Source organism: Musca domestica, unplaced genomic scaffold (genome assembly GCF_030504385.1).
Source record: "Musca domestica strain aabys unplaced genomic scaffold, Musca_domestica.polishedcontigs.V.1.1 35, whole genome shotgun sequence".
Taxonomy (NCBI): Eukaryota; Metazoa; Arthropoda; class Insecta; order Diptera; family Muscidae; genus Musca; species Musca domestica.
This window is the reverse complement of record NW_026712315.1, coordinates 1,552,356-1,578,136: the sequence shown is the minus strand read 5'-3', so window position 1 is coordinate 1,578,136 and position 25,781 is coordinate 1,552,356. Positions and strand designations below refer to the sequence as shown.

The following is a 25,781-nucleotide window of genomic DNA, read 5'->3' as shown; positions in this document are numbered from 1 at the left end:
TGTAGCATTCATTACGAACTTCGAACACGAAATTTGAAACAATTCCGATAAATAATGTAATAACCAAAATACCGAATATTGGGCGTTACCGTCATATGGAGGCTTTATGAAAACGTTGACCGACTTGACCGATTTACCAACTTTACCTGCCTACTGGCAAAATATGCATGTGTGCAATATTTTAGACTTCTATCTCAATTCGTTCGAAGAAAGCGTGATTAGAACAGACGGATGAGCAGACAGACGGACATCGCTAAATCGACTTGGAATTTTATGCTTGGTGCTATTTTAAAGATATTTCGATTTTTCCAATGCCGTTACATTCATCAATGGTTTTCAAAATTTTTACCCTCGTTCGAGGAGGTACCAGAAAAAACTGGACCGGTATATCTCTCAAATTTCCGTCGTAAAGTTTAAGGAAAATCGGAGATTCCCTCCAAAGCATAATATTCTATGTCGATTTAGCCATGTATGGCCGTCCGTCCGCTTGTCCATCTAGAGTCCAAACGGCATGGCATAGGAAACTAAAATTTTGCATAGAGTTGTCTTTTATCTGCAATCAGATCAAGTTGGAAGATGAGCCATATCGGTCAACGTTTTCGTATATAATTGTAGCTCCCCATATTCGGTATTTTTAAAATTTTAGTCGAACATTCTAATGGAATAGTTTTAAATTCGGTATTTTGAGGTTATATTGGGATCTACCTCCAGTGGCAGAATTTTATCTCTATAGGTCCAATTTTACCCACACTTTCTAATGGAATATCTTATATAATATCTGGATCTTTCGCGGATGTTTTCAAGATAAAACACTTTAAAGCGGTCTTCTATGTCTAGAGAAGACCTATGGAAATTCTTCTATATTTGTATGATTTCAGAAGGGTATTTTATAGACGATTTTGGGACGTGTCTATTGCAGCAGGAAGGTCTATCGAGGACCTTCTATTTATTAGAGACTTCTTAAAGTTTTTGTATCTAAAGATAACAATTTTGAAGGTCTACTGTCGAAGAAGTCCAGGAGGCACCATAAACATTTACCACCTTTTATGTCTGACGTTGTCGGAAATGCCTTTCAAACCCGCATGAGGTTGGTTTGTATTCTGGTTCTATTCTGGTTACATTGAAGAAAATATAGGTATTTTGAAGAAAATACGGCTTGCATTGATAATATTCATCGTAAATATGGATTGTAGTGTATTCGATCTTATCTGTGTAGATAGATTTCTATCTCTGAACCGAATACCGATTGCATGCAAAAACATCGGTTAATGATAAAAGAATACTGATTACTTGAATAGAATATAGATTACTTGGAAAAGAATACTGAACCGAACAGAGGTTACATTGGACCGAATACTGGTTACTTTATAGCCAACATCACTAACATCTATGCGAATAATGAATATTTTCAGCAAAATGATGGTTACCAATAACCTAGAACTGAAAGCTTTCTTTGAACCGAATACAGGCTATATTGAACCGAATACTGGTTACTTTAAGGCCAATTACCACTAACATCGATGTGAATAATGAATATTTTCAACCAAATGTGGGTTACTAATAAACTAAAACCGAAAGCTGTTTTTCTATGAACCGAATACAGGCTACATTGGACCGAGTACTGGTTACTTTCAATTAAATTGATGCGAAAATCTTAAGTTTCTACCAAATATCGGCGACTGATTGATATGAACCGCATACTGGTTATATTGTGCCAAATAAGTGGTACATTGAACTGAATACTGGTTACTTTAAAGCCAATATCACGAACATCGATGCGAATAATGAATATTTTCAACCAAATGTTGGTTACCAATAACCTAGAACCAAAAGCTGTTTTTCTATGAATCGAATATTGGCTACAATGAACCGAGTACTGGTTTTTTTTGAAGTCAATAACCTAGAACCGAAAACTGTTTTTCTATGAACCGAATATTGGCTACATTGAACCGAGTACTGGTAACTTTAAATTAATTTGATGAGAAAATCCTAAATTTAAACCAAATATCGACGATTACATGTAGTTCAGAACCAATTGTTGATTGTTATGAACCGAATATGTGGTACCTTGAACCGAATACTGGTTACTTTAAAGCCAATATCACTAACATCGATGCGAATAATGAATATTTTCAACCAAATGTTGGTTACTAATAACCAAGAACCAAAAGCTGTTTTTCTAAGATCCGAATACAGGCTATATTGAACCGAGTACTGGTTACTTTGAAGTCAATAACACTAACATCGATGAATATTTTCAGCCAAATGTTGGTTACCAATAACCTAGAACCGAAAACTGTTTTTCTATGAACCGAATAAAGGCTACATTGAACCGAGTACTGGTTACTTAAAATTAATTTGATGCGGAAATCGTAAATGTCAACCAAATATCGGCGATTACATGTAATTCAGAAACAATTGTTGATTGTTATGAACCGAATATGTGGTACCTTGAACCGAATACTGATTACTTCAAAGCCAATTGCCACTAACATCGATGCGAATAATGAATATTTTCAGTCAAATATTGGTTACCAATAACCTAGGACCAAAAGCTGTTTTTCTATGAACCTAATATAGGCTACATTGGACCGAGTACTGGTTACTTTAAATTAATTTGATGAGAAAATCCTAAATTTAAACCAAATATCGACGATTACATGTAGTTCAGAACCAATTGTTGAATGTTATGAACCGAATATGTGGTACCTTGAACCGAATACTCGTTACTTTAAAGCCCATATCATTAACCTCGATGCGAATAATGAATATTTTCAGTCAAATGTTAAATCAACCAATAACCTAGAACCGAAAGCTGTTTTTCTATGAACCGAATATTGGTCACATTGAACCGAGTACTGCTTACTTTTAATTAAATTGATGTGAAAATCGTAAATGTCAAGTGAATATCGGCGACTACATGTAACCCAGTACCAATTGTTGATTGTTATGAACCGAATATGTGGTACCCTGAACCGAATACTGGTTAATTTAAAGCCAATATCACTAACATCGATGCGAATAATGAATATTTTCAACCAAATGTTGGTTACTAATAACCTAGAACCAAAAGCTGTTTTTCTAAGATCCGAATACAGGCTATATTGAACCGAGTACTGGTTACTTTGAAGTCAATAACACTAACATCGATGAATATTTTCAGCCAAATGTTGGTTACCAATAACCTAGAACCGAAAACTGTTTTTCTATGAACCGAATAAAGGCTACATTGAACCGAGTACTGGTTACTTTAAATTAAGTTGATGTGAAAATCGTAAATGTCAAGTGAATATCAGCTACATGTAGTCGCTGTACCAATTGTTGATTGCTATGAACCGAATATGTGGTACCTTGAACCGAATACTGGTTACTTTAAAGCCAATATCACTAACATCAATGCGATTAATGAATATTCTCAGTCAAATATTGGTTACCAATAACCTAGGACCAAAAGCTGTTTTTTTTTTTTGAACCGAGTACTGGTTGAACCGAGTACTGGTTACTTTCAATAAAATTAATGCGAAAATCATCAATTTTCACCAAATATCGGCGACTACATGTAACCCAGAACCAATTGTTGATTGGTATTAACCGCATACTGGTTATATTGAACCAAATACCTGGTGCATTGAACCGAATACTGGTTACTTTAAAGCAAATACCGCTCAAATTGTTGATGATAAGGACTATTTATAACCCGAATACTGTTTTATTTTTAATCAAATACATATTTTTTTTTTTTTTTTGAGTCAAAGCAAGATTACTTTGAACCGAATATTGCTTACAACTAACCTAGAAAATAAAAAAACAAAGACCAGTGCAAAAACTTGAAAACCGCTAAACAATAACCATTTAAATTGAGATTTAGATACGGAGAGATTCCTTCAAAAAAAACTTATGTTTTGGATTAAAGGAAAAAATGACTTTTTCTAACGTAACGGTTTTTTTCCAATATCTATCTCTCAACCTTGTAAAGCAGTGTCATAGCCATAACAATTTTCAGACAACTTATTTTTTTAAACAAAAGAGCCACATTATTAGCTAAATTAAGTTTTACTTTTAACTTTAAGGCCAAGAAAATACAAATGAAACATAAAACTTAGTGTAAATGGAACGCAAATGATAAATGTGTAAAAACCCGCCCATTTTTAATGAAACAATAAAGGCACAAAGGTTGCCGGACACCGTTAGTTGTTAAATAAAAAAATTAAAAACAAAAAATAATAATTATAATATACTAATTGGTATTTGATTTCAAAACAAAAGATGCAACAAAAAAAAAACAAAACCGGCATAAATTCCTTATTAGTTTCTAAAGCAAAAAAAGAGAGAATGTAGAAAACAAAACAAAATAATCTAGGTAATATCATATATTTTAAGTAACAAAAAAATAGTTTCTTTAAAAGAAATTACAAAAAAAAAATAGAAATTAAAAAAAAAAACAAATCCCTTAAAAATATTAGAAATGTAATAAATCTATTAAAAAATATTAAATAATTTGTAAATAGCTGAATTGGAAACATTTTAATATAAAAATAAAATAATAAGAGAAAGAGAAAATATACGTAAATAACAAAACAAACATACAAATATTGAAAAAAAATAGTCATTACATTACAAATTATTTTTATTCATTTTTTTAACAAATCCCAAACAGAAATATGTAAAAATCTAAAAAGAAAAATCCTTAGGCTCCCCCTTTAAAATGAAAATCACAAAAAAATTTAACATTACTCTTTAAGAGTCATGCGATTTTCTAGTCTAGCCATATTTGAAAAAGGGGAAACACATATTTTTTTATAATACACATTTTCAAATAGCCATTTCATGAAATAAAGCAAGTCATTATTCTGTGCAATTTTGTAAAGGCAATAATTTTTTTTATATAAGTTTAAAGAAAATACAAAAAACAAGAAACAAATCTAAGCAGATTTTTTCGCAAATATCTTAGTCAAAGTAAACCAGAAAAATAATCAATATTTTTAAAATATTACATCATGCTCTTAGTTTAGTTATTTTTTCGCTTATGTTTGTTTTTTTCATAATTTAGTTTTTTTTTTTTTTAATTATTACAAATATTAATATTTTGCCTTCAAGTCATAATTTTAATTTTGTTTTAAAACATCTCAAGACTTTATTTTTTTCCTAATTTTAGTTTATCATTTAATTTATAATAATTTTAAATTATTATATTATAGATTTGCTCAATGACTCTCCAAAAAAAATTTGTTCAAATATTATTTTAATTAAACAAAAAATAAAAATAATAATAAAAAACCAATTCAATCTATGGACATTGGGTATATAAGTGAAACGAAAAACAAATGTGTGTCAAATTATAAAAATAAATTACCATTTTCAGTGAACTATAAATATTCGTTTTTAGTTCATTTTTTATATATATATATATATAAATGCAAAAATATTACTACTTAAGTTTAATTATAATTTTCTGTTTTGTTTACAGTTATTTTGCTTTCCTTAAGTTATCCTTACAAAATTTTAAAATAATTTCTCTTTTTTTTATAATTTAGTTAAAGAAAATTTATGATTTCTTTTTTAAAAATAAATAATATTAATTTTGAAAAAAATAGGTGTATTGTTTTAATTTTTTTTAAATTTTGGAAATGTGAGAAAATTTTGGAAAATTGATGACAAGTACAAATGCAGCTGACTTAGTTGAATAACATAACATAAGTACAGATGGCGTTCGAGTACAGTATCAAAGGTCTGTTTTACGATTAAGCAAAAACATCTTAAAAATCTGCCTTGAATCCTATGAAAGCACCGTTTCCGAAATCAAATGTCAAATTTCAAGTGAAAGGAAAACGAATTCAAACACATTTTTCAATATTTTTGGGTGTCACATTTTTCCAGATTTCCACTCATAGACGACAGCGGGCATAATTTTCATCATAGCGCCTAAAAGTATGCTTTATTTACCAAACTTCGGTATATAGGCATTTCATAACTAAAATATAGATGCCGTTCGATGTAAAAATACGCTGACTACAATAACGAGTATGTCTTTTAGTTTTTTGATTTAGACCCCTGTCTTGCGTCCGCTGAAAAACAAAACCCCCTCCAGATGATGAATATATTTTTAAGAAAATATATAAATTTCTGTTGGCAGAAAATCCTCAGTTGTTGGATATAATTTCTTTTTTTTTCTTCAAAAATTTGAAAAAAAATTAAACTTTTAATACCCACCACCATTTGGAAGGAACTTGAATAATTTAAAAAAATTCGGAAAAATAACGTTTAAATGATGAGTTTTATACGGGGGCTATACGAAAACGCGGACCTGCATAAGTATATTTTATTGTCATATGCTGTAGTACCCACTTAGATCTTCAAATACGAAATTTGAAGCAATTCCGGCGAATTATGTGGCTAAAATCATCAAAATACCGAATATCGGGGGGCTATACAAAGACGTGGACTTGCGTACGATTTTTTTTTTTTGGCATAGGTACCCTTTACAAATTTCGGATATTTTGATTCGTGTGAATGGTGTCGTTAAAATCATCAAAATACCGAATCTTGGAAGTTACCGTTATAAGGGGGCTATACAAAAACGTGGACTGACATGGTGAATTTACGAATTTAGCCTGCCTACTGGGAAAATACACATGTGTGCAAAATTTTAGCCTTCTATCTCAATTCCTTCGAAAGAATATTTCGAGGAGTTTCAAACGGAATGACAAGGCCCCCATTGAATGGTGGAGGGTGAACTATTAAAAATCTTTTAAGAAAAAGTAAATGGGCCAATTATATTGTTACGTAATTGGGGATTAACTCCACCCGTGTAAACGCAATACACTTCAAACACTACTTAGAACACAGATCTTTAGTCGCGATTCAATAGTGAGCCTTATTTTCACTCGCATTTATATCTCCTCACCAAAAAATGAAAGTTCCTGGAATCATGATACATGTTTTTCCGTAAAATTCCAACGGAATGGGAACCACATGCATTTTGACGAATACTCATGCACACATACACAAACAAACGAGTGCATGCAAACAGCAAACAAAGAAGTATTTATAAATACGAGTGAGTATGAAAATACGAATAATGACGTAAAACCCTTAAAGCTAAGACTCATGCATAAAGAGACGAGTATGGGGGAAAGAAAATACAACAATAAAAATAGTAAAAAAGTCAAAACAAATATATACTTTTTTTAAATTTTTTGTTTTTTTTTTAATTTTTTGTAAGGAAATTTTAATAATTTTATTAACTTAGTTTCTTTTTCTAAATTGTTTTAAAGGAAATTAATCATTCCACATCTCTTCTTATAAAAAATTGTAAATACTTGTATGTATCTATTTGTACATCCATATATGTATATCTAAATATCACATTGGTTTCTTGTAAATGCCTGCACCTGCATATGTATTTGTTAGATAAATAAAAGTAAAACAAGCGTAAATGGTTTAAATGTTACAAAAGTTCCTCCAGCCTCCTACTCCTCTCCCTCTTCCCTTTATTAAAACATTATGTTTATTTTTTGTTAATTCCCGTATTTTTTTAATGTTATTTATAATTTGCATTCGAAAAGATATAAGAATCAACCATCCAAAATGTTTTTCCAAATATCCTAAAATAAAAGGCATTTTCCACCATGACATCAAGATTTTGTTGAGAAAATAATTTTAATTTTTAGAAAAAAAAGTTTTTGAATGTCAATTTATAGAATGTAAAAAATATCATTTTATAAGAACTTTGAATTTCTTTTCCAAAAAATAATGATAATGATACATATTCACTCTAGCCATAAGGCAGAGGTTTTATAATTCGATCTTCTTCACTGAGGCCCGTGAATATATTGATTATGCCCAAAACGCTCTTTTTTTAAACATAGATGGCGTTTCATATGAGAAACATAATACATACAGATAAAAATTAATAATAAGAAAATAAAAATTATATTTACCGTCTCTGGATTTAATTCTGAGGGTTTAAAATTCGATACCTTGCTAAAGTATTCCTTAAGGCGAACGAAGGTATACACTATGCCCGAAAATATCTACTTAAAATAGTAAATATAGATGGCGTGACAACCCGCTGTTATGATTACAGCTGATGAATTGTTGAAGCATTCTCCTCAAGATATAAGTAGATATATAGAATATCTAAAAATACAAAGTAAGTTCATGAGTTCGAAATAACATATACCTATGTAGCAATGAAAAAGGAAAAAATCGATGAAATCTCTATTTAAGATATGACATTTAGATGGCGTTTGATACAGAATTACATAATACATTAAGGTACATTATTTAAAGTTTTTTCTAACTTTCCGGCTTATCGCTCACCTTTTATTAATCACTTTTAATAAAATTTGATACTGGAACAGTTTTATCAGGACGTTTAGAGAGAGAGATAGAACAAATATTGCATTTACCCTGGAAATTTCTTAATCATCTGATACTGAGGACACAATTTCTTAATAATAATTTACCTGAAGTGACAGAGAATTGTGCTCTATTTTGAATAAATAACATTTTTAGCGAAAAAACTGTTTTTATTGTCCAGAACTTGTATTTTATAGCGAAGAAAAGAGATAGCACATATTTTCCTGTAAAAACTACTTTCCTTTAAAATAAATGATAAATGACCATATTTCAATAAAAACAAGTAAAAAACCAGATAAGTTCGAACCTTTAATGCCCTTCACCATTTTGAAGGAATTTGAAAAAATTAAAAAAAAAAAAAACTAGAAAAATACCTGTCAAATGAGACCCCTTATATGTGGGGCTATACAAGGCGTTCATAAGTAACTTTTTGTCATAGCTGTAGAACCGAATCCGTACCTCAAAAAGGAAACTTGAAACCTGCATACGTGATTTTTGTCATAGTGTGTAGTACCCGTTACGAACTTCAAATACAAAATTTGAAACAATTCTGGAGAATAATTTCGCTTAAATCATCCAAATACCGAATCATCCTATCCGAAAACTTAGATTTGCACACGCGATTTTTTGTTGTAGGCTCTAGTACCCATTACGATATTCAAATACGAAATTTGAAACAATTCCAGTGTATAATGTCGCTAAAATCATCAAAATACAGAATATCGGAGGTATGGTTATGTGGGGCTACCGGTTACGAACTTCAAATACGAAATTTGAAACAATTTTGGAGAATAATTTCGCTAAAATTATCCAAATCCGGAAAATGGGAGGTAACGTTATATGGGGGCTATCCGAAGACGCAGACCTGCATACGCGATTTTGTATTTAGGCAGTAGTACCCATTACAAACTTCAACTACAAAATTTGAAACAATTCCGGTTAATAATGTCGCTAAAATCATCAAAATATCGAATATCGGGAGGTAACGTTATACCCTCCATACTATGGTGGAGGGTACAAAAAAAAAACAGTTTTATGTACTTTTAATTTTTGGCAATGAGTTTTTGGTTGTGGCATGGTAGATTTGTGGATTTCCAATGTTTTCTTTTAAATATAATTTATTAAATATATATAAATATATTTTCTCAACAACATTTGCCACAAGTTTCTCAATATCGAAAGATTTTAAAACACACAATTCGGATTGAAAAGTTATTAATTTATTATTCTGGAGAACATGAATGTTGGATATTGAGAATCTTGTTATTGGTGTCAAATTAAATTTGATTTATTTACAAAACATCCATTCTATTTTATTTTCTTCAAATCCTATTCAAACAATATACAACACACTCCACTTTGTAGATGCCTTAAAGACAGTGCCTCTTTTTATATAAAAACCAATTAAAAGAAAAAATACTAAATAACCGAATAAAATATATATATAAATGTCGAAATGGACAAATTATATTCCTACAAAGAAAATTATTATTAAAAAAGTTAGAAACACATCCATGATTGACAAGGAATTTCAAAAGCAGGTGGTTAATTAAATTTGGCTTAGATGCTAAGAAAAAAAAGATCGGAATAAGAAAACATTTAACCTAAACCTTTTCCCTATCACAAACGGACACAGGAAATCATGAAATAATGGCTTTAAGAATCTTAAGAAAAATACAAAAAAAAAATAAAATTGAAACATATAGAAACCATTAAGATTGGAACGTACAAATTTAATGCAAAAGTAAAAGCTGTGTGTAAGAAACAAATAAGAAAACATAAATACAGTATCCTTTTTATGGAAAATTACATATATAAAAAAATAATTAATTAATAATATAATTAGGAGGAAACAAAAAAAAAAATAAAATCAATGTACTTTTCTGTGACAAAGAATGAAATGTTATACAAATCCCCCCTCTCAATGGAAAACAAACTATAGGCTGTTACAAATTGAAAAAGAGAATTAGTTAAAAATGTAATTATAAAGAAATGTTATAGGATAAATTGAACGGCATATGTTGATTGAAGAATTTAAGGATAAACTGAATTCGTATTAAAAATTATGATGTGAAAAATCATTATTCATTAATTCGAAAGATATGCCTATTATACATTCTCATCGAAAGTCAGACACAGCGCTATCAATTATGCCAACGAAATTGATGAGAGGGAACGAAGAGGAATTGAAACAAGGTTAATCGTTGATTGGCTCATAAATGAAAAAATCTGTGTCTACTTTCGATCAAGAAAATGGAGATGACATTAACACCTTCTCAGACAATGGTTGGTTTAAAAATACATAAAAGTGGTCGTTTATTTTGGCACTGCGTGTACAGGGTAGGATAAAAATAAATGCAACAAAGTCAAACGCCATAATTTTTACATTTCTTCTTTAAATTTTATTAAATGAAAGCAATTTTAGAATAAGTTTAGATTTGTTCGAATTGATCACCTTTGGCATTCAAACGGCCAATGAAACCGTCACACGCTGCCCGAATGTTGCTGTGCAGTATTTTAGCCTATTCCCAGCGCAGCGCTTGCGCTTGCTTGAGGTGATCGACACTTTGGTATATTTTAGTGCCAACCTTGCTTTCCAAAATACTCTAGACACAATAGTCCAACGGATTGGTATTCGGAGATTTTGATGGCCATTGTGCGCTGGAAATAAAGCGAGGAACCTCATTTTGTAACCAGTCTTGGGTGACGCGTGCTGAGTCCTGTTGGAATGTCCAAGGTCTGTTTTCAAAATGTTTGCGTGCCCAAGGCTTTAATACACCCTCCAAAATATTTTCGCGATAATATTCGGCATTTATTCTGATGCCACGGTCGATTAATACGAGCGGACAGCGACCATTGGCTATTATGGCAGCCCACACCATCACCATGGGCGACGATTGAGTTTTGGTGGCCAACCGAAGGTGCACATTTTCAGTTGATCTCTTTGGCAAGTAAAAACGTTAACTTTCTTTGTTTACAAACTGATGGACAAGGAATCTTTTCTCATCGGAGAAAACCAAATTTGGCCGTTCACCACTTTCGGGCCAAGCGAAGCAACTCTTTAGCTCTTTTAGTTTATTTTCTTTCTGTTGCGGTGTATGTTTTTGCACATTTTGGAATTTCAATAGCTTTACCCCGAGCTCATTTTTTCAATATTTGTCGAATGGAATATTGCGATATGTTCAGCTTACGATCCATTTTTCGGCTACTGCGATGCGGGTTTCGATCAAGTCGTTTCTTTACTTTTCGAAGCATTTCTGCTGAGTTGCTGTTTTCTTCCGTCCACTTGAAGTCGGGCTACGCTACCAGTATCACGGTAACGAGACAAGGCGATGGTACGAGACACAAAAGATTTATTCACAATTAAATACTGGAGTGCTCAAACGACAGCCTATCACGCTATCACAAATAACTTTTTTTCTGAAAAATTATATTACGCTTGTAAACAATATAATAAGCTGTCACTGGAATAATTTTAACAGCTGTCGGAAGGCGTAGAAATGACAGCAGTCTGAAATTGGTTGCAGTTTTCTCATCCTGAAGGGGGTTTGTCATATCAAATGTTGCACTATTTTCACTTCTCCTTAATTTCGCTGATTCCAGAAATTGCAGAAACCACCATGGACTATTTTCCGAAAAAATGCAAAACTAGCAGATTCTTATAGGTTCTGGATCCGATCATATGTCTTCATGACTTTCGAGTCTCGTTTTTGTTACATCCATTAACTCGGTTTATGTCATCTCCAAATAACACATCCATTCTACAAAGTCAATGTACATTTTTCCTTGAAAAAGAAATCTCTCCTTAAAAATATTTTAAATGTTAAAAATGGAAATAAATAAATGTTAATTGTTATAAAATAAGTTAACTGTTCATAAAAAAATAAATTGAAATTTGTGTTGATTATTTATTGTAATTTTTGTTTTCCAAAACTATTCGTTAAGTAAGTCTTAATCTTAATAAAGATAAAAAAGATTTGCCACATTAAGGTCAAGGGGACCACAACCAAAAACACATGGAACTTGGACAAACATAGAGACCCACAACAAATTAACTCTAAACCTAGGACACTAGTTACAAAAAACAAATGGGAAATAGATTTTAAATGACATATATATAATAAAAAAAATATTTTAATAAAAAAACAATTGTTCACATACTTTATATATACACATACATACAGTCACATAACAAAGTATATAGATAGATAAATATACAAAAAGAAATATATTTATTAAAAGTATATGAAATATATATACAAACATATTGTTAGTTAAGTTTATTGGATAAACAAAAATGATGGAGAGTAATAATTTACATAAAAATGTATACAATAATATTAAAAACAAAACATAGAATACATAAAAATGACAAAAAAAAAAAAACAAAACAAAAATATATTGATATTTTGCACATAACCTAAAATTGAAAATAGATAAGTTTGAAGAAAATATATATATATATATATATATATATATATATATATATATATATATATATATATATATATATATATATATATATATATATATTATAACGCAACACGGTGCTAAAACTCAATTTGGCCCAGCCCAAAATATAAGCGTTATTGCAAATTAATTTAATAAAGTTTCTTTTTTAATCTGCAGTACACACTTAAATAAAAATTGAGGTTATGGTCGAATCGAGTGCGAAAATGTTGAAGTTTACACGTCGAGATTTATTTCAAAAATTGAATTAATTATGATTCTTGTAGTAAACCTATGGAAACTTAGCTACAATTTAAAAATTCCATCTAAGAAAAAGCCAGTTAAGACATCAGCTGGCATATTCGGGGTGTAGGGCCAAAATCGAACTATGTCAACCTACAACTCCAGCCGATGACTTAAGGGGAGAATACATAAAGGTGAGAATACATTGGCTTAATGCTGGCTTCTTCGGAAAAGAACAAATGAGCTTAGGGCCGAAATCGAAATAGGTCAACCTAAAACTCCTTTGTTCCTCTACGAAGAAGCCAGCCGACGACTTAAGCGGGTTAAAAAAAGCATTTTATGTATTTTCACCTTAAATCGCTTTTTGACTGCCTTTTTGGGCCTCGCTCCGTTGTTTTTTTTTTTTCGAAGAATATAGCCGATGACTTTAGCCAGTCAAAAAACTGTTTTAAGTATTCTCACCTTTAAAGTTCCTATGTTTTATAGTTGTTGTTTATAAAAACAACTGCATTTATTACATGGCTTAAAGGTGAGAGTTCATAAAAAGCTTTTTTTGACCTGCTTAAGTCATCGCCTGGCTTCTTCGTAGAGAAACAAAGAAGTTTCAGGTGGACTTAGTTCGATTTTGATCCTATGCTTCTTTGTTATTTTCCGAAGAACCAGCCGATGACTTAAGCCAGTCAAAAATACGTTTCTCACCCTTATCGGGTGGCTTTTTCGAAAAAAAAAACTCCTTTGTTTCTTTACGAAGAAGCCAGCCAGTGATTTAAGGGGAGAATACATAAATCGCTTTTTTGACTAGCTGTTTTGGCCTTCGCTCCTTTGTTTTTTACCGAAATATCCGGCCGATGACTAAAGCCAGTCAAAAACCCGTTTTATGTATTCTCACCTCTAAAGTTTCATTGTTGTATTATTGCAAAATATCCCAGCTTGAGAACGTCGTTCTTTTTATAAAAACAACTGAATTCATTACTTGTCGTTCTTGTTTCAATCTGTCAAAAACGCTTATTATTTGCCTTGGTTTATGACCTTTCCGAAGCAAGTATGTTACGTCGAGAAAGTATGGCATATACGTCACTATTTCTGACAGGTCATCTCTGACAGATCCCCTTTGTACACTTAAAAAAATCCTTTATTGACTCCTTCTTGGATCATCTCAGATGTATTTCAGAGCGTAATAGCGAACATTTACTATTGGGTTAATCTTGTGTGTTTAGATACATCCTTAGGAGGATATAAATGCCGGTCAGCTGATGTTTGGTTACATAAACAAACAAAAGAGAATTCCAAATACAGCCAAAACTGATATATCAAACATCAATTTAAAATAAATCCGGTCGGGAGAAGATCTATTTTTGCATTGTAATTAATTAATTTAATTAATAATAAGTTGAATAAACTCGTATTAAGCAATTAATCCCGATAAAGTGGGTTAATCCGGATAACACTGTATATCTAAACGCGCTATAAGGGAACTCCTTTCTGTTGAATTTTACAAATATTCTGCCTGTTGAAAGTTACAATTCGCCTCCCTTTTTCTCAAAATGGGCTTTCTAAACACTTCCTATTCTTCTGTAAACCAACTCTTGCCATAATCCCCCAATAATGACCTTGAGGTTGGTAATTGTCCCTTTTTTAAACCTGTCACTGTAAAAAAAACTTTTTGACCTAAGAAAATAGGGACCTTCTTTGGGAAAATTAACTTTCTAAACAATTCTGCTTATTTTCTTCATTTAAACATTCAGTGACAGTTTAAATAGCCTTTAAAATGTCCCTATAATCCTCTTAAAATCACTCCTACTTTGAAATTCAAATGGTCTTCTCTTTTTCTTTAAAAAGTTCGATTCGAGCATTTCCCAAAAAAACACATTTTCTTTCTATACTTTGGAACGTAATTGTCTTTGGTAGGCTTTTCAAAAAAATGTTTTAAGTCATTTTTTTTTAATTTTAAAATCCCTAAGCGCGTTGGGAACTAAAAGGGGGGGGGGGGGGGGGGGGAAGGGGAGGGTATAATTGGAGAACTCTCTTTTGGAGAGGTAGGGGGTATATTGCCACACGAAAGTTTTAAGTCATTTGCATAGTAGAAGAAAATAGGTAGTCGCATCGACACAGCTGTTGGGACAATGAACTGTCAAACCAATTTTGGAATTGAAGATTTTGAATTTTCGAAAAAATAATTTAAAATGCTTTGACATATCAATGTCCCCAAGCGTTGATGCAACCACCTGTTATCTTGACAAACTCACATCTGGTCTATAGAATATATTCTTCTATATATATGGAAGAATAAGTTATTTTATCTAATATTTTTTTATTTCCTTTAAAATATATTTAAAAATAAACCTTTATCGACATAACCTCACTTTTTTGTTTCGAGCTGGGGCTGTATTCTTGTTTTATGAAAATATCAAATGAAAAATATTTCCTTTATAAAATTTTTCATTTGACATTTCTTTCCTTTATAAAAGGTTTCATTTCACATTTTCATAGAACAATAATTTAGGCCCGGAACTGTATAATTTTTAATTGAATTAATTTCTTTCAAGAAAAAAAAACGCCTGTCCCATAAAAACATACATTAATTTTTCACTTGGCTGTTAATAATTCAATAATGTTTTATTTAAAAATCAAGCTGCATATATAATTAATTAAAGTTAGGTCCAATGTCACATGTTTTCTCTCTCTTTTGCAAACAGAAAAAGAAAAGAGAGGATCCAACATATTATAAGTGTTGAAAATAATAAAAAAACATATTTAATTTTAAATGATATCTGTGAATCATCTATAATTGTTTTTCTGTTTATGATAAGCATAAAAGTGTTTTATATATATGTTACATATGTATTTGTTGTTATATATTATAAAAATATGCAAAAAAAAAACGATTATAAATACTAACAATAACAACAATCTAATTAAATGTGCACAAATGTTTGTTTAATTGTTTACCCTGAATCTGATATCTGACAGACGGCACAGTGTTCTGAAACATTGTTTCTCTAAAACGTATATATTTAATATAATTATACAAAAAAATTATAACAAAAACGTATAACTTGTATTATATATGATTATTATGATTCTATAAGATTTTATGTAAGTTTAATTAAATTTTAATTGTTGAAAGCACTGAATTTTAAATGAAACAAACCAAACCAAAAATGAAATGATATTCAATTGTAATGATAAGTTTTATGTTTTAATTATATCTATACATTCTGAGTAAAAATAAACCAAGAACAAAAAAGAAATAAAACAAAACAACAAATAAAAAAAATAATAATGAGATAAATGTATTGAGAAATTTTAAACAAAGTTTGGAAAACTGGTGTTTTTATTACTTTTAAGAATAAGGGAATGCAAGTGGTTATGGGGCTATACAAAAACAAGTAAAAAAGCTGTAAGTTCGGCCGGTCCGGTTTTCAAATACCCTCCACCGTTTGGAAAGTTTTGGCAATTTTCAAAAAAAATATTATCCGTTCAAAATTCTGTTAAAATCTTAAAAATACCGAATGTAGCCGTTACATTACTTTTGTCTTAACCATTAAATTATTCAAATGCGAAACTTGAATACAAAAATTCGGTAAATAATGTAGCTAAAATCATCAAAAGGGAGGTACCGTTATATTGCGGCCATACGAAGACGTGCACTTGCACAGACAATTTTCTGTCTTAGGCTGTAGTATTCATTACGAACTTCAAACACCAAATTTGAAACAATTCCGGTGAATGTCGCTAAAAACATCAAAGTACCGAATATCGGGAGGTACCGTTATATGAGGGCTATACCAAAACCTACATCACCCATTTTCAATACCAAAAGTCCTGCAGACATAAAAAACATTTGAGTAAAATTTTATCAACCTACGTCATTTCGTTCGGAAGCTAGAGTGATTTCCACAGACGGATAGACGGACGGACATCGCTAAATCGACATAGAATTTTATGCTGATCAAGAACATATATAATTTGTGGGGTCTAAAATGTAGGTGTTACAAGCGGAATGACAAACTTAATATACCCTCCATACTATGGTGGAGGGTATGAATAGGGACAATCAATTGGTTATCGATTCTTGAAAAAAAATTGTTTTAAAAAATCTTCTAATTCTTACCCGAATAACCTTAAAATTCGCGATTTATGTGCTGGTGACTCTTGCCTTTAATATTCAAATTCAGTTGGTCCTGAACAAAATATAGCAAAACGTGATTTGTAATCGAATAGTTCTTGAAATGTTATTCATAAAAAGTTTCAAATTTGTTCAATGATCTCTTCAATCTGCTTAAAACAATATCATATTTGTGGTCTATTGATACTGAAGAGGCATTAAAATGATTTAGGGTATACGGAGCACTGCCACTGATTTAGAGACTCTTGAAAACAACATTGCTGATTCCTCCATTAATGACCTGTACATACCCCTAAATTTCTAAACATTTTTGTTTCCCGTTTTCTTTTTTTTTCGAATATTAAAACTTTATTTTTTCACTTAATTAAATTACAACAATTTACAATAATATACGGTAATTAGCAAAAGAAAAAATCTCATTTTTTAAAAATTTGACAACTTTGTTTAGTTATACTAATGAAATGCAGCTGGTTGTTGTTTTTCTTTTCCTCTCAAAATGGAACACTTTTAAAGCCTCCAAAATTGTTCATAAATTATCCTCTTTCAAAGAGAAACCATTTACATGCCATTGTAGGCTGGGCCGCCGCCACCTTCTGGTACAACCCAGTTAATATTTTGTTTGGGATCCTTGATATCACAGGTCTTGCAGTGAATGCAGTTTTGGGCATTAATTTGTAATTTCATATTGCCACCCTCCTCGTTGGGCACATATTCATAGACGCCAGCTGGGCAGAAACGTTGTTCGGGTCCTTCATACAGGGCCAAGTTGTGATCAACGGGTACACGATCATTTTTCAATGTTAAATGGGCAGGTTGATCGCCTTCATGATTCGTGCCAGTCAAGGCAACGGAAGACAACAGATCGAACGAAATTTTGCCATCCGGCTTAGGGTAGACAATTTGTTTGCATTGGCTGGCAGGCTTAAGGGATTCATTATCGGGACCGGCATGTTTCAAAGTCCATGGTTCACGGCCGCCCATAAATATGGAGAAACCGCTCAAAACAAGGCCACCATAAAGGCCCAGGGGATTGTGGAAAGATGGACGGACATTGCGGATTTTGTTCAAGTCACTCCAAATGAAAGAGTTTTTGATTCTGAAAATAAAACACATGGCCTTAAATAGTATCGATAACAAGTAGTGATTAAAAAAACTTACTTCTCGGGGTAAGATTTAGGTGTAAAGCCGGCAGTTTCTTGATATTCACCCATAATGGATTCAAAGGCACTTTCGGCAGCCAACATACCTAAAATAAGGAGATAGAGAGAAAAATAACTAAGAATTCTAGACTAATCTTAAAATATTTTTCAATTATAATTTGTTAATTTTTTGAGGAGAAAGGTAAATAAATGGAGACCTTTGTCTTCTCAACAACAAACCGAAATTTGCGGCAATTGCAATGATTCTTTTAAACCAAATTCCTTTACATCAATTGCTCTAAATTTTTCCTTAACTTACCACTCTTCATGGCATAGTGGGAACCCTTGATCTTCGGCACATTAAGGAAACCAGCACTGCAGCCAATTAAACAACCACCAGGGAATGTTAATTTACTGGGTAAACTCTGGATACCACCTTCATTGATGGCACGAGCACCATAGGCAATGCGTGTGGCACCCTCAAATACACCCCTCACTTTGGGATGGGTCTTGAAACGTTGGAATTCTTGGAAGGGACTGATCCAGGGATTTTGGTAATCCAAACCCACAACAAAGCCCACGGCAATGGTGGGAGTGGGTTCGTTCAAGTGATACAAAAACGAACCACCATAGGTGAATTTGTCCAATGGCCAGCCAATGGTGTGTTCAACCAAACCGGGTCTAAAAATAAAGAAAATTAAATTAAATATTTTAAAATATAATTATTTTTAATTTAACAATATTTACTGATGTTTCTCAGGTTGAATTTCCCAGATTTCCTTCAAACCAATACCATAGGTCTGGGGTTGGCTGCCCTCATTGAGCTTGAATTGTTGCATTAATTGTTTGCTCAAATGTCCACGGCAACCTTCGGCAAAAATGGTGGTCTTGGCATGCAACTCCATGCCACGAGCAAATGTATCCTTGGGTGAACCATCCTTGGCAATACCAACATCATTGGTGGCCACACCCTTGACACTGCCATCCTCATGGAACAATACCTCCGAAGCGGCACAACCGGGATAGATTTCAACACCCAGAGCTTCGGCTTGTTCACCCAACCATTTTACCAAATGACCCAAACGTACAACATAGTTGCCATGATTATCCATGGGCCAACCCTTGAAAATGGGTATCGAAAAACGTCCGGTTTCGGTGAGAAAAGAAAATTTATCAGTGCTGACGGGAGTATTCAATGGAGCACCCATTTCTTTCCAATCGGGGAAAAGTTCATTCAGTGAAACGGGATCCATAACAGCGCCCGACAGAATGTGACCACCAACTTCAGCAGACTTTTCCACAACACAAACACGAATTTCTTTTTCTTGTTCGGCAGCCAATTGTTTGGCTCTAATGGCAGCCGACATGCCAGCTGGACCGCCACCGACTATGACAATGTCGACCTCATCGACATAACGTTCCATATCGACTTCTGTTAATGAAAATAGGGGAGAGGAGTTATATATAAGAAAAAGAAAGCTTCGAATATGTTTTTCTTTTAATATTTACTTACCCTTCCATCTTTCATCCTTGTCCCTGGGACAGACAGTATAGTGAGTGGTGATCTTAGGATATTTCACCGCATCGGAAACGGTACGAATTGAGGTAGGTGTTATAAGTTTATGAACTGAAAAGAAGAAAACAGAGTATGATTTAAAGCTAATTTTTAAATTGTATTAATTTATGTTAAGAAAATAGTAGATTTTTGGAGCATTCCATTCGATATCAAAAAATATTTATATTACAAAAAATGTATCAAATATCAGTGAGCTTACACAAGGTATTGCTGATTTTGTCCAATCATTATTGATTGATTTATCAATAAGAATCAAAGCTATCTATATCCTATATTCATCAACACTTGGCCTAGACAGTAATATAACTAAATATAACACCGTCAGACTAAAACTTTAGGCATGTTTGTTTTTGTAGTTTCTAAATGTTCCTATTCAGAAGCTGATAAATGTTTGTCTAAAGATAAACCCCGACAAATTAAATTTTGACTGATAACAGAGATTTGATAATACAATGGCATAAGAGAAAGGTGGGTCCAAATAGGTCAAGATAATGAAATAAATAAAGAAATCAATAGATTTGATTGCAAAAAAAACTCTTAAACAAAATCGGAATTCTGTGTGGCCTAAGACTAGACTAGGCAAAATCCTTTGAACACCAAAAAAATATATATAATATACAGGGTGAGATAAAAGAACTGCAACAAAGTCAAACACCATAATTTTTACATTTTTTTCTTAAACAAAGAAAAAATGTCGGAAATAGCATCAAATTTTAGAATAAGTTTAGATTTGTTCGAATTGGTCACCTTTGGCACGAATTATGGTTTTTTAACGGCCAATGAAACCGTCAAATGCTGCCGAATGTTGCCTTGCGGTATTTTGTCCCATTCTCGGCGAAGCGCTTGCTTGAGGTGATCGACACTTAGGTATTTTTTAGTGCCAACCTTGCTTTCCAAAATACTCCAAACACAATAGTCCAACGGATTGGTATCCGAAGATTTTGGTGGCCACTGTACGCTGGAAATGAAGCGAGGAACCTCATTTTGTAACCATTCTTGGGTGGCACGTGCTGAGTGCGATTGTGCTGTGTCCTGTTGGAATGTCCAAGGCTTGCGGCCAAAATGTTGGACTGCCCAATGCTTAAATATACACCCTCTAGAATATTTTCGCTGTAATATTCGACATTTATTCCGATGCCACGTCGATTAATATGAGCGGAGGGCGACCATCGGCTGTTATGGCGGCCCACACCATCACCATGGCTGGCGCTTGAGTTGTGGTGGCCAACCGAATGTGCACATTTTTAGCTGACCTCTTTGACAAGTAAACACGATCATTTTGTTTGTTTACAAACTGCTGGACAACGAATGCTTTCTCATCGGAGAAAACCAAATTCGGCAGTTCCCCACTTTCTGCCAAGGGAAACAGCTCTTTAGTTCTTTTGATTCTATTTTCTTTCAGTTGCGGTGTTGCGTTATAAGTTCTTGCACTTTTAGGAAATTCAATGCTTTACATCGAGAAATCCGACGCGGATTTCGATCAAGTCACTTCTTTACTTTTCGAACCATTTCTGCTGATGTTGCTGTTTTGTTCCATCCACTCCCTTGACGTCGCTACGCTACCAGTTTCACGGTAACGAGCGATGGACACAAAAGATTTATTCACATTTAAATGCTGGAGTGCTTTAACAATAGCCACTTGTGGTTTTCTAGCCAAATATAAAGAAATCAAACTATCACGCTTAAATTCCATCAGGAATAATTTTTTTTTCTTGAAAATTTTCACTAAAATGCTTTTGTACGCTTGTAAACAATATAATGAGCTGTCACTGGAATAATTTTATCAGCTGTCGGACGGGTGGCTTAGAAGTAACAGCAGTCTGTTGGTTGCAGTTTTTTCATCTCACTCTTTAGAATATCTGTAATATCCTTTCGAAGGACCGTGGATTTTATTGGTAAAAAATTGAATATAGGTGATTGAGATGCGAAGCGGCTACTTGTAAATTCAAATACAACCGGATTAATTCGTTATACAACGTATAGACACCTACATACGTACACATGTACCCTCATATGTACAAGCAAAGTTGGACATGTGGATGCCTAATCCAACTTACTAGATTGATCAAGTTAATAATTGACTTTTTAAGTCCGACAAACTCGTAAGTTGGACACCAGTGCTTTTTAGGAAGTGTTGTTCCTTGTGACAATTAGCCAAGATGTGTTTCCTTTGCCAGACTTAATATTAGGTAATACATTTTTTCGTGCAAAATATAATAAACCTAATAATATGCCACGACTTCGGACTCATCCAATATGACAATTGGGAACGTGCCTCCAATTTGTTTTTTTTTTTTTTTTTTTTTTCAAAAGAAAAACCAAAAATATTTTTTTAACATCTTCAAGTGGTGCTAATTGAACTTTGCCGGTTGATAAGAAAATCAATTAATTTGCATTCTATAAAAACAGTTTATTTCTAAACACACACACACACATTTACACTTAGAACAATTGGACCATTTTCGGCTTTGGTGTTTTTCTATTATCAATTATTTGCGTTTATTATTTTATATATATTAAAGTCTTTTTTAATTATTATGTAATAAAACATATGAAAGTGAAGAAGAGAGGAAGGAATAAAAACAAAAAAACAAAAACATGCATAAATTAAAATTGATAAAAAATTTTCCACTTGATCATGAACTTACCTCTGGCCAATTTTAGCAGAGCTGACATCTTGGAGCAATCTTAAAATCTAGGAATATCGGAGAAATCAATCGTTGGTCTTCGAAGGCACTTTGGCACATACAGTGTTGTTGATATTAGCCTGTAATTGCTACAATGTTTAACAAAAGCACCTTCGATGAATGCACAATTAACAATAAAATAAAAATAATAATAGAAACAATTTGAGCTACAAATAATCAAAAATGTATTATTGCTCTCGCCCACTATGCTACACTGACAACTGCTGACACGGCTCTAGCCCAAAGGAGTCCACAGTTCTGAGATAAAGTGGTGAGCACAATGAACATTTGATTTCTTTCTCAGAGCATAGAAAGTAAAAGAAACAAAACAATAACAAATTTAATAATAAATGACAAACTAACAACAAATATAGATAATTGAACTTTAGACTTGGAAAATGTTGTTGTATTTCCCACTGTTTCTACTTGTCTATTTGTTACACTGTGCTTCTTCTTCAATACGCCTATTACATATTCTTTGTTTACACCGCCATTTACATTTCGCTTACTTGAATTTGCAAAATTTTTAATTTATTTATAAATTTCCCGACACGTTTCCAGTTTTTCTGTTGTTTATGTGGTTGTCTATCGGACTATTCAACAGGCGAATTGCCAATCAAAACAGCTGGTTCGTCCAGTCTATTCCAGCGAGCGATTTAATGGAAAAAACAGCTGCTTTTCATTGCAGACACTTGTTGCCGCAGCGAATTTGTTTTGACTGTTAATCAAAAGTAAATTTAAAATTTTTGGAAAATCTCTCATATTAGTTGTGTGTTATCAATGCATTATATAAATGCCTTACTATTTTAAACTATTACTATTTCAAACTAAACTATATTATTACCATTCTTTCTTAATATCACAAAACGATTTCTAACAATAAGAATAGTTGTTCCCGCTTTCATTGGGAACTCAATTTGCAAAGAGTACTTTAACAGCTTAACTTGGTGAAAACTCCTTTTTGGAAGTCCATATATATTGTGACATTGATAAGGTCAGTCAAATGAATAACACTGTTAAGAAACCAAATGCAAAGGTATAGGAATATTGATTTATCTCGATGTTGGGCTTTCTTCTGTTCCAGAACTGCAAGAATGTTCAAGATTATAGTACCATAACCGATTTTCCCTTTATGATTTCGAAGAAAATTGCTAAACTTGTAGATTCTTGGCTCTAGCCCAAAAGAGTCCACAGTTCTAAGATTAAGTGGTGAGCACAATGAACATTTGCTTTCCTTCTCAGAGCATAGAAAGTAAAAGAAACAAAACAATAACAAATTTAATAATAAATGACAAACTAACAACAAATATAGATAATTGAACTTTAGACTTGGGAAATGTTGTTGTATTTCCCACTGTTTCTATTTGTTACACTGCTCTTCTTCTTCTTCAATACGGCTATTACATATTCTTTGTTTACATCGCCATTTACATTTCGCTTACTTGAATTTGCAAAATTTTAATTTATTTATAAATTTCCCGACACGTTTCCAGTTTTTCTGTTGTTTATGTGGTGGTCTATCGGACTATTCAACAGGCGAATTGCCAATCAAAACAGCTGTTTCGTCCAGTCCATTCCAGCGAGCGAATTAATGGAAAAAAACAGCTGTTTTTCATTGCAGACACTTGTTGCCACAGCGAATTTGTTTTGACTGTTAATCAAAAGTAAATTTAAAATTTTTGTAAATCTCTCATAAAAGTTGTGTGTCATCAATGCATTATATAAATGTCTTACTATATTAAACTTTTACTATTTCAAACTAAACTATATTATTACCATTCTTTCTTAATATCACAAAACGATTTCCTAACAATAAGAATAGTTGTTCCCGCTTTCATTGGGAACTCAATTTGCAGAGTATTTTAACATCTTAAGTTAATGAAAACTCCTTTTTGGAAGTCCATATATATTGTGACATTGATAAGGTCCGTCAGATGAATAACACTGTTAAGAAACCAAATGCAAAGGTATAGGAACATTGATTTATCTTGATGTTGGGCTTTCTTCTGTTCCAGAACTGCAAGAATGTTCAAGTTTATAGTACCATAACCGATTTTCCCTTTATGATTTCGAAGAAAATTGCTTAACTTGTAGATTCTTCTAGCTACTGGAACGGAGCAAATGATGTCCAAATGGAGATCTAGTAATTTAGCGTGACCATACCTTGTAGTTAGCTTTTTTTTCTTAATATATTCTCCATTGTTCATATTAGTTAATCCAATAGTTTTCGTATACAATTGTAATCAAAATTAATAAAATTTCGATTCAGGTAGTTTTTCAAGTGGAAAGGAAGAGGAAGAATAACGAGCATATGGAGACAATCACTGAAGAATGATAGCACAATATAATGGCGGTTACAGGGATTTGTAAATCGACTTTCAATTAACTGGATTGGCAAATTGCTGTAAGAAGTATTCGTTTCAATTCCATACTGTTTCATTTACCCGCTTGAACAGTCCCAAGTGTAAACATATTTATGACGGCGACAAAATATTTCTTCTACTAAAACGTTTATAGGTATAAAAATGATATTTAATAGAAAAAAATTACAGTCCTGCAAATTTATAAAATAAAAATGGTAAAAATTAAAGTCAGCTTTTATAAAAAATTAAAATAGATTTATAAAAAATGTTCTCCGAAAATGCATGACCTCACTACCGATAGACTTGAGAAACATTCAGTATTATTATTATTCGACCATTGTAGATTACTTTATTTCTTCGAAAATATTTTTAAAAAAGGCAATAAATGTGACAATACATAAACAGCTTCGCATTGTTGCATGGCATATTAATGTCAAATTTTAAAGGAAAACGATATCGAAATTCGATTGCGGCTATGAAATCCTATACGCCATACGATGATTCCAAGCTGCTTATTTATGCCACCCCAATAATTGTTAAAAAATATTCAATAATAAGCTATGACCAAGGTAGAATTAAGAAGGTAAAGCTATACAATCATATGTTTATATTTTTTTAAATTATTCATTCATGAGATGTTATTCTCATGGTTAAAATGTATTTTTATGAATTCATTGTACATACACAAATCAGAGATAGGAACCTGTTTTCTATTGCTCAGTTCCAGCACCTGTAAGAATCTACTAGCTTTGTTATTTTTTTCGATATCGTAGAGGGAAAATCGGTTACATTTACATTTTTTGGAACAGACCATATGCAATGAAATTTGATAAG

The 25,781-nt window shown here is 32.3% G+C and overlaps 1 protein-coding gene and 1 long non-coding RNA gene across 7 annotated transcripts; one reads left to right on the top strand and one right to left on the bottom strand.

Moving 5' to 3' along the window:
* Positions 1-7,955: 7,955 nt before the first annotated feature.
* On the top strand, positions 7,956-12,450 carry LOC109612335 (uncharacterized). Its single transcript, XR_002194462.2, has 2 exons — positions 7,956-11,907; positions 11,965-12,450. It is a non-coding gene; the product is annotated as an uncharacterized LOC109612335 (long non-coding RNA).
* Positions 12,451-15,599: 3,149 nt separating this feature from the next.
* LOC101900376 (electron transfer flavoprotein-ubiquinone oxidoreductase, mitochondrial) lies at positions 15,600-24,168 on the bottom strand. Of its 6 annotated transcripts, none has more exons than XM_059125716.1 (7): positions 24,027-24,168; positions 22,546-22,673; positions 19,835-19,948; positions 19,069-19,753; positions 18,641-19,002; positions 18,341-18,428; positions 15,600-18,278 (listed from the first exon to the last, which is right to left on the bottom strand). In XM_059125716.1, the coding sequence occupies exons 2-7, from the start codon at positions 22,571-22,573 to the stop codon at positions 17,741-17,743; spliced, it is 1,815 nt and encodes a 604-aa protein (XP_058981699.1). In that variant the 5' UTR covers positions 22,574-22,673; positions 24,027-24,168; the 3' UTR covers positions 15,600-17,740. The 6 variants fall into 6 exon arrangements, with proteins under 6 accessions (XP_058981699.1, XP_058981700.1, XP_005182208.1 ...); XM_059125717.1 differs by having other exon boundaries at positions 22,546-22,664; XM_005182151.4 differs by lacking the exon at positions 24,027-24,168 and adding an exon at positions 23,094-23,112.
* Between the last annotated feature and the right edge of the window lie 1,613 nt (positions 24,169-25,781).

Coding starts and splice junctions, on each gene's coding strand:
- LOC101900376 (XM_059125716.1), bottom strand. CDS start 22,573: ATGTCAGCTCTGCTAAAATTGGCCAGAG. Junction 19,003..19,068: donor ATTCAACCTGAGAAACATCA/GTAAATATTGTT, acceptor CTTTATTTTTAG/ACCCGGTTTGGTTGAACACA. Junction 18,429..18,640: donor CCACTATGCCATGAAGAGTG/GTAAGTTAAGGA, acceptor TCCTTATTTTAG/GTATGTTGGCTGCCGAAAGT.